Source organism: Harpia harpyja, chromosome 16 (assembly GCF_026419915.1).
Source record: "Harpia harpyja isolate bHarHar1 chromosome 16, bHarHar1 primary haplotype, whole genome shotgun sequence".
Lineage (NCBI taxonomy): Eukaryota > Metazoa > Chordata > Aves > Accipitriformes > Accipitridae > Harpia > Harpia harpyja.
The window spans coordinates 33,254,417-33,264,017 of record NC_068955.1 but is presented as its reverse complement, the minus strand read 5'-3'; the positions used below and the strand labels follow the sequence as shown (position 1 = coordinate 33,264,017).

At 36.4% G+C, this 9,601-nt stretch overlaps 1 protein-coding gene across 1 annotated transcript in view; it reads right to left on the bottom strand.

The window, feature by feature from the left end:
• Positions 1-667: 667 nt before the first annotated feature.
• Positions 668-9,601, bottom strand: part of KNL1 (kinetochore scaffold 1) — a 33,220-nt gene continuing 24,286 nt past the window's right edge. The window contains exons 17-27 of the mRNA XM_052810649.1: positions 8,091-8,207; positions 7,356-7,443; positions 6,530-6,598; positions 6,069-6,108; positions 5,850-5,951; positions 5,287-5,387; positions 4,926-4,994; positions 4,671-4,780; positions 3,966-4,084; positions 2,509-2,631; positions 668-2,397 (exon numbers count right to left, since the gene is read on the bottom strand). Of these exons, the coding sequence (XP_052666609.1) occupies positions 2,292-2,397; positions 2,509-2,631; positions 3,966-4,084; positions 4,671-4,780; positions 4,926-4,994; positions 5,287-5,387; positions 5,850-5,951; positions 6,069-6,108; positions 6,530-6,598; positions 7,356-7,443; positions 8,091-8,207 (1,044 nt within the window). The 3' untranslated portion in view covers positions 668-2,291. The remainder of the gene's footprint in view (positions 2,398-2,508; positions 2,632-3,965; positions 4,085-4,670; positions 4,781-4,925; positions 4,995-5,286; positions 5,388-5,849; positions 5,952-6,068; positions 6,109-6,529; positions 6,599-7,355; positions 7,444-8,090; positions 8,208-9,601) is intronic.

Sequence of the window (9,601 nt, the reverse complement as noted above, 5' to 3'; positions counted from 1 at the left end):
ATTCACACTTATGCTGGGGCATAAGTGCTCATGGATGATCTCCAAATTTACAACAAGTGCTTTAAATTAAATGCAATAAAACAATGTGCACTATTACTGATATCCATGAATTAATCATTAAAGAAAGCCACAGTCAAAACAACATTCCAACTGTATTAGTATGAAAACACGATAGTGCTCATTCTTTCACAGCTAGTATTATATTACCAAATATGAAATAAGAATCATCATCTATAGACTTTTTTTTTCCTAGAAAAGTAAATTAATTCTCGAAACATAAATAATTTCTTCTCCCTTACCTTTTCCCCCATCCTTAAAAGTGGTACAGCCATAACTTGAGATCTAATCTGAGCTTTACTCCATGAATCACAGTGGATTGTTGAAGGAAATAAGAGTTCTCTAATATTATATATCCAGCTTTATGATTGAGCAAGGGTTACAATAAGCACTGTGTGTGAAAAGCTTTAGTAATGGCATTCTCATCAAAATTTGACTTGCAAAATAATATAGTTTTTGTAAATGTATTCTCTCTGTGAAGATTTTAACAGTAATACATCAAGTCCTATAGATGACAGATGTTATGATCTTTAAGTCCTAATTCCCTGGAAGGAGTTTAAATAAGAGTGTCAAGTACAAATATAAATTAAATATGAAAAAGGGACTGCTTAATTTCTGCCTAATCCCCTTTTTCTACTGCAAATGTATGGCTTTGTTTTGCTTTGTTTCATCTGCTACTTTGATTCAATATCCAGAGCAATATAATAAACTCTACCGAAAACTCACTTCAGTCTTCATAGTTATCAGACTCTTCAGCTTGGAAATATGCTGAACTAAAACTAAACCAGACAAACCAAAAAGCCCAAGCTGGCTAATGCTCATGAAGTATTGCTGCAGCACCCTCTACTGGTTAATAACGCCGATATAATGACCGCAGGAAATTTAAAAGTAATGCCAGGTATAATACCCAAGTCACTTCCAACTTAGGCACTATTTTCCTAACATAAAAAAAAAAAAAAAAAAAAATTCTTCTGCCAAAGCCAGGCCATAGAAAGTTAACACTAGGAAACACAAGAAAAAAAAAAACAAAACCCCAAACCAAGTTCATAGTAAGAAAAGTCCTCCCAAATAGCTAACAGTTATTTCAATAGTAGTAGGCAAATTTTCAGTCACAAGTTTAAATAGAGCAGCCAATAATCACAACTTGAAGAAGGAAGAGCAATGATTCAAACGTTTAATGAACTTCCACCTTCCAAACAGAAGGAAAATTTATAAAAAGACAAAAATATATAAACACTTAAATACATGAAAACATTTTTAAATTCAACATATTTTACAGAGATGCAAAAATTTGCATCTGCCTACAGAATGGACAGCTGAGAAACGGTAGGCACTTCTACACGATAAACTCAATCAGGGTTAGATGAGTTCCAACAGCTCAACTTACATAATATAAAAAATATATACAAAAGCAATCTAGACTGCACCAACGATATTAGACACCTCCTAAATTTAAATGTCTCGGTCTCCTCACTAAAATTCTAACGCATTACAAACCAGACAATGTACCAGAACAAGAGACAGATTGTCCTGGACAAAGACACTGAATATCAGAACAAACTTCTAGTGGGAGAGGATCACGCAGAGGGAACCTGATGGTTTTGAGTCTGTTGCACCGCAAAGTCCATGGTCAAGCACAGGGATCTTTAGTCTTCACTTAGACAAAAGTGTTTCTGACTTTGGCCACCTGGTTAATTATTACAGGTTATTTGTTAATCACAGGCAGGACTGTAGTTTCTGTGTTTTGGGAGGGGTTCCAGGAAACTGATAAAAATCAAACGTGATATGGTATGTTAAAATGCTACGCAGTAGTGAAGTAATGATAGTGAAAGTAAATTCCAGTCATGTTAATTTAGAAAATACTCATCATTGTTTTATACAAGAGCTCTGTAAATCAACCCAGAACAAAATTGACATGCTATGTCAGAAGAATATCCATACTGGGAAAGATTATACAAAGGGGCCAAGACCACTGGTGACTGAAAGAAGATAAAAGGCAGATTGGATTTATAAGAGACACAAGAAATTCTTCCTTCTCCTCTTTAGAGGCCTCTGCTTTTATAAAACTTGTGGCCTACACCAAGCATCCTGGATATCAACCAATTATTAGACAAGAATACTAGAGACCTGAGTAGCTAACAGCACTCCCATTCTGGTGAGCTTGAATTCTTACAAGACTAAAATCAAAGAATATCCAGTCTGGCTTCTTCCATCCTGCACATGGATCTAGTGAATCATCTGGGAACCTGGAGCAAATTTTGATGAATCAAGCTGACTATTCTCCGCAGATAGTGGTAACCAATTGGTACATTGGAGAGAACAGCAGAAATTTCCTCCTCCCTGGGAAAGATAAAATTATCGCACGTGTTTGAGAGAATACAGAGCATTTAATTCCCCATCCCTACCTTTGAAACTTAAGTCATATGGAGTGGTTCTTTCTGTTCAACTCACCCAATATTCCCAATTTGTTTTTGGATGGTAAAAGGCAGTGAAGCAGATGGGTAGTTGGCAGATAGAGACAAGGTCAACTCAAACTTTGCAAAAGCTGTGGAAGCTGAGAACAAAAGCTTCACTCTGTACGCGAAATAAACACAAACAAAGTTCAATACAAAATACTCAAATCTACTGCTATCACCTTTGAATTAGGTTCCAGAAGTGGAAACAAATGTTGTAACTGATGCAAAAAACTCAATAACTTCTAAAGAGTTCCAACATAGGCTAACAGTAAGTTCATAAACAAGGTTAAAAGAACCTTTCCGCTCTAATACTATCAGCACTCTAACACTGAGTTAGAATACAAAACCCCAACTTTCCTCACAGAAAAAGTTAATACATAATTCACAGAATCTTTCAAAAATTGTGGGAGAATATAGAGTAATAATAAAAAATATGTTTTCTAGTTAACATAAAATATTCCTAGGTAGCTCAAATTTTCTGAAGTTTTAAGTAGGACTGATTTACCTCCAATTCCATAATTCTAAGATTGTTTCACAAATCCAACCCTATTTAAATCAGGCCAAATTTCTGTCTAGCACAGTACTCTTGTCTGTGACAATGTGCAGGAAGGCCAGAGTTGAATTTTATTATGAATATGGGTAAGACCATCACCAAGGACACAATACCCAAGAGGCAGATATGCTTTGGGATAGTGTAAACTAGAACAAGCATAATACAGGTCTTTTCCAGGTAAATCTCCCACAATTTGCAACTTCCTGAGCACAGGCTGCCCTTGCATCTGTTTTGCTGACTTAACTAAATATAGCTTTTATGGGATTTTTGACATGCAGTAGAAGACCACTCTTGCAAAGGGTACTACAAAATTAGAATAACCTATGGGAACAGCATCAAGGCATGCAGAGCAAGGTTAACTGGTTGCTTCTTACTTAAGGGTATACATCAATAATAGAAGGATAAAGTGAAGTAGTATTTATCTTGTTCCACTGGGACATGCCACAAAATCGGGAAGTAGTATGAGAAAATGAAAACTAAAGAAAATAAACTTTAGTTTAACTCCATCTGTACTTTGACAACTGATTCTGCTTGGCTGAAGCAAATAGAAGATTAAAAGAAACAAAGCACTAAGCTACAGGTAAACTCTTGGCTGTTTCCTTTGCATTGCTACACTCTGGCCTAAATTTTTAAGTGAGAGTCAAGTCAAACAGGAAAGCAGCAAGGAAGGAGAGGTTATATGATAATAAGGAAGTGGCTGAATCCAAGAACAGCTAAATTTCCATACATTTGGATATTATAGTGCAATTGTATTAAAATAAATTAGATTGTTGTTAAAAATAGTTGCATAAAATCTCAATTTCAAGAAAACCGAACGGAAAATATTTCAGTGTTTTGTTTCTGATTATCTAGAAATACTCTCTGAAGGACTGGTGTAAACTCCATCTGAAGTTACTCACTTTGTGTCATTGATATCTGTCTTCAGAAGATTAAATTTTCCACCCCATCTCTCCAGAAATTCAATCTCCTCTCCTAAGATCTTGCAACGACTCACCACCAAAGAGACATCATGAAGAACCTAAGTGGGCAATCAGAAAAGCAATCACATTGGCACTCAGGCTGGTAAACTATGTGACACTTGGAAACACAGTTTGTCCTAGAAATGATACAAATTTAAAAAAAAAAAAAAAAAAAGAGTAGTTTAACTGCTATCTCAGTTTGGATGTGAAAATGAAATTGTACAAGCATAACAACAAATATACATTCCTTGCCCTAAGTTTCTCCCTTCAGCTTTGTCAACAGGGGTACACAGACATGCAGGAACACCAAATTTAGCATGGCAATTTAAACCATTAATTGTTTAGGAAGCAGAATGGCATTCAGCTAAATTCTTTAATTTCTACTAGCAGAAAAAAAAAAGGATTTTAAGAAATCACTAAGACAGGCAGACATTAATGCAGCAAACAAGGAAGAAACCACAGCTTTTAGGACTTTTCAGGGACAGGTACTTCCCCTCATACCTCAGAATATTCATGAAGCAGATTATGATTTGCATTGATGAAGCCTTCATTAAGATGCTTTTGTTCTTAGTATCAGCCCTATTCTCTGTGACAGAAAAGATTTAATGTTTTTCCAGAGTCTTACAGGCTTTCCTGGAACATTACCTGGGGCAAGTAGTACAGTGTGGGACACTTTTCCTGCCAGCATCCCTGACTTTCAATAAACTGGAAGATGAGTCTTTGGACTAAACGTGACGAGGGTGGAGCTTTTTCCTCTGTAACACAAGAGAAAAACACCTTGCCAGAAATCTTTTAAAAGCCCTATAATAATACATTAGCAGATAAACCACAAATTTACAGATGTCTTCCCAAGAACAGATTATCAGGGCAGCTACTTTCAAGCTACTCGAAAAATCTTACCATCCAAGAGAGATTCAAAGTTCAGGCTAACTATCTTTCTGGAAGGATCTTCACTGAAAACATCACCATCTGAGAAGAAAAGGAAAAACACCCCAACAGTAGTTATTTCCATCCTTAGCTCTGGAGTTACAGCTCTTCCTCTTCAGAAACAGCCATTCATTACATACTTTTCTCAATTTTCATAGAAAGCACTGATAAACATATTCAAAGCCACCTCTCTCAGCTTACATGCTCCTGCTGTAGTATGTTTTCTATTTCCTTTTAGCAGATCTTCACGAATATAGAAACTTTAGGTTTCTATTATGTAACTATTTAACCTTTCAGATTCATAAAACTGAAACCTACCGATTTTGCGACTTACCAATTGGGGGTCCAAACACGACTGTGAGTTCAACAGAATCATAAAGAAAATTAAAGACTGCCTGCTGTTCACTCCATTCAGTAATCTCCCACTCAGTAAAGCTAAAAAGGGGGGAGGAAAAAAACCACCATCACCCTAAGTTTCAACCAACCAACCAACCAAAACAATTATCTGAAGGACAAAGATCAGAGTATTAAGTGCACTTGCAGCTATTACCACATAATATACCAATGAAATTTTCACTTTCCTACAGAATGTAAGAATCTGTTGGAAACACAAGCATAATACTATTCATTTTACATAAATTTTCATTTTGGAATTGGAGGAGAGTTGGATATAGAAAGACTGAATGTAGAGTATCACTGCAAAGTTGTTAATAGAAAAACAGTGCATCACACACAGAAGTTCAGCAAGGTTTTATTGCTTATCCTAGGCTGTGGGATGGACATCCAAAGATGTCCCAAATCAAATAACAAGGAAAACCAAACCCAAAACCATTTATATACAAATGTGAGGCCCCAGAAATAGCTGATAAAAATAAAACCTGAAGGTCTTTTCCTTACTTGTATCTCTCTAGGAGTTCCTGGCAGCTTTTTTCTTTTTCCTTTAGCTGGTTCATCTTAGCAAGCATTTGCTCATTCTGAGTCTCCAGATCTGACAGTTCTCTGCAAAGACAAACCAACCACGTGAGATGTAGCACACTGGTTTAAAAAACACCAACCCTTTAAAACCTGAGTGTGCACATGTTATTTAAGGTCTTTAGATCCCCTTTGACATCTTACCTTTGAAGTTCCTCTTCTTGGGCTTTGAGACTTTCCAATTCTAAGAGAAAGGGAAAAAAAGCTTTGAAAGAAAAGAGCAGTAAAGAAAGCCCTAACTTGCTCTGCAGTCACTGTTCTTAACAATATGAAAGATCTCAACTTTATGGCTGTTACTCCTACCTAGATACAGATATGTGGTCAACAAAGGTTAGTAATTATTGAAGAATTAAAGTGCTGAATACGATAGCCAGGCACACACTCTTCAAGTCACACTGTAACAAGTTCTAAACTCCATTTTTCCAGGGGACAAACAGTCCTTTTTGTACTTTACCATCTGTGTGATTAGCTATAGCCAATGTGGAAAAGAAAGCAGTAGTGTTTGCATCCATACCAGAATTAACATATCAGGGTGGGGATTGAGTATCACCCTCTCCAGAATTTAAAAAACAAAACAAAAAGTGCCATTCAGCTGGTACCATTACCTTTCTCTAGGTTTTTCCCTTCTGCCATTTCATCACTACAGTCTGCTTCCCATTCTTCCCAGCCAGAATCTATGGGAAAGAAGTATCAGGTCTCTGCAGAACTCCCAGATTCAATACTTAGATTCCATTTTATTTGTCTGTGGGTTCTATAAATCTTAGTATTTCAAAGCTAACTAAGCAAAATGTACAAAAAGTCAGAAGGGTTTCTACCAAAACCCTCAAAAAGTAACAGATAACAAGGAAAACTACTTTTATTGCAGTTTCAAAGCTGCTACTTTGCAATTTGATTTCTACTTAAGGCATTGGAAGAAAATTCAGTTGGAAGAAAACAAGTAAAAATACACAGAGCATTGTTATGCAGCAATGCCAAGTACTGACTGCAGCTTGTATGAACATAGCTGAACAAGTTTTAAACCATCTGGCTATGATGCTGAAAACAGTACGGTCCTGGAGTGCAAAGCTTAGTCTTGCCTACCTGCAGGATCGCTGGCAGGTTCGCACCCATTTTAAACTGTGTGCTGCCAGCAGCTGTACTGTTACCGCTAGCAGGTTTAGCCAGCTTGGTTACATGTTCATAGGCTACAATTATAATTCTGTATTTCAGTGCAGATATACTCGTGGTCTTCATATAATGTGTAAGTGATTCCCACAAGACAAGTTTGCAGACACAGATGAAGGCATTTAGGCCTAGCAAATACTTGTAACAAAGGAATTGTAAAATTCCAAGCAACCACCAAACACAGAATCTTGAACTGACCATTTAAACAGCAGCTCTGAAAAAAAAAAGAGAAATCAGCATATTGGTTGCCAGTTTAGAAACACATACCTGCTTCCAGAACAACAAGACAACTCTCTGCCTCCTTGAGCAATTCATCCACCTTTTCTATTCTTGACTGTAGCTTTCCATGTTGTTCCTAAGATGGGAAAATTGTATTCAAGTCAATGACATTTCTTAAAAAGCTGAATTGTCTTCTGGGACCACCATGTGGATCTTTGCTTGCTAAGAAGCTAATTAAAGAAGCTGATATAATCTGTCATTAGAAGGAAGAGGCAGACTGACAAACATTAAGGCAGTAGCCATGTGTAAGAAAGTACTAGATACTTAACAATGTATTTTCCTAATGACTTTTCTTATGAAGGGATAAGACATGGAAATAAATAAATAAATTCCTAGAACTTTTAACACATACAAATTTCTGGTGCCTATCACAATGCATTACTTCTGCATTTCCTTGTTAGTTACTGACTTTACTACAGTATAAAGAGCTAATTTCTGATGACATTTCCTTTAATACTCCCATTTTTCACTCTGTTACTTTAATTGCCAAAACCCTTAGGCAGAAGGTTCCTGTAGTGTAAGTGCAAGAAAGTCACTGTCCCAATCTGGTTTACATTTGCATATAAATAAAACGGAAGTACATTTAATAAGAACGTAACTTTCAAGAGAATGCACACTTGCATACAATAATTAGGCTCCTAAACTTGAAAGTCAAAGACAGACGACATATGGTGGAAGTTCCTTTTTTTAAAGCTAAACCTCTGCAGCCTTGTGGCATTTTACCTGCGCACTCTGCAGCAATTTGCTGTACAATGTCACTTTCTCATTGTGAGCCAAGATTTTACTCTCCTTGGTGAAATAGGATTTCATTTTGTTCAATTCTGCTCCAAAGCTCTTCAGCTGCAACGAATGGAAAATACAGAAGAGAAAGCGAGTGGGAATGTGCAACAAAAGATTGTTCAATCGACCCTTTAGACTCTTTCTTCCTTCTCTGCTCCTCCTAATATCCCATTTCTCTAGTAGCAGTATTACATGACACTTGCAAATTAAATCAAATTTAAGACTGGACAATCCCTGTTAATTCAAGTACAGCCACCTACTAAAGTAACTGATTTTCTTTGCAAAGATCAACAAGATGTTTACTCAGATAGGGAGCTGCACAAATAACTAAAGAGATGCTTTTACAAAAAACCAGAGCACCTTCATTAAGTACATCAGATGTCTCTCATCCCAGTTGTTTGAGATGTGTATTTAGAACACTTGCCCCATTACAGTTAGGAGGCTAACTGAAATGCTTACAGAAGTCCAGGCAGGACCCAAACCACAAGTAGTAAACTTAAAACCTGTTTTAACAGAACCTAGCTACAGATCATGCTGTTCAATGTTTTCTCTGACAGCCGTCAATCCAGAAGCTGCAGAGTAATGTACAAAAAGCTTTTTTCTACAATGTTTGCCATCTGCCCATTTCTACTAGGTGGTATCATTCTAATTGCAGTGTGTAGAAATTTGCTTAATGAGCTTTCAAATGTGTTATTCTTAGCTAAGGGTTCTAGCTGCTTTCACATTGTTCATAAGTATAATTCTTCCTGAATCTAGTTAATAACCTAGCCTCAACAACATCCTATATCAATCTAATGATGAACTATGAAAAATACTGTCTTTTATCAATTTTTACTCTTGATTTTCATTGAATAGATCTTCATTCTTGGCATTAGAACCACGGAAAACAGAATCTCTTGATCTACCCTTCAATTCTGGCTGGGATACTTTTATAATGCTTCTGGTTTTTAAATGCAAATGTCTTTGGTGTGCTTTTTTGTGCCCATTATCATTATCATTCTCCTTTAAATACCCTCTGGCCTCATCTTTTATTTTGGCGTTATGACACCATTGTTGCACTCCAAATCCTGTATGTTTTTGTGTAATAACACATATTTTCTGTTCATTATATGTCTTGCAACATCACATGTCTTTCTGAACTAAATAAGCATTTAAGTTAATGGACAATTCTGCTCCACCAATGAAGCAACAGAGTCTCTACAGTAAGAGCAGTTCGTTTTTTCCTTCCAAAATTGCACTGTTTGCTTAGGCCCATCTAAAGTTTCTCTTCTCTTTTCTGTCCTCAACTAACCTGAATTATCAACTTGAATTATCAAGTTTTTCTGCTTTATAGCAACATATTCCCTTTAATATATTTTAAAGGTCACATATCCTTGCATTCTTTTGACATATTGGAAGTTCTCTTAGCAGTTTTGCACTCAGAAAATATTTTGCCTTGTGTCACCTACCTGCCT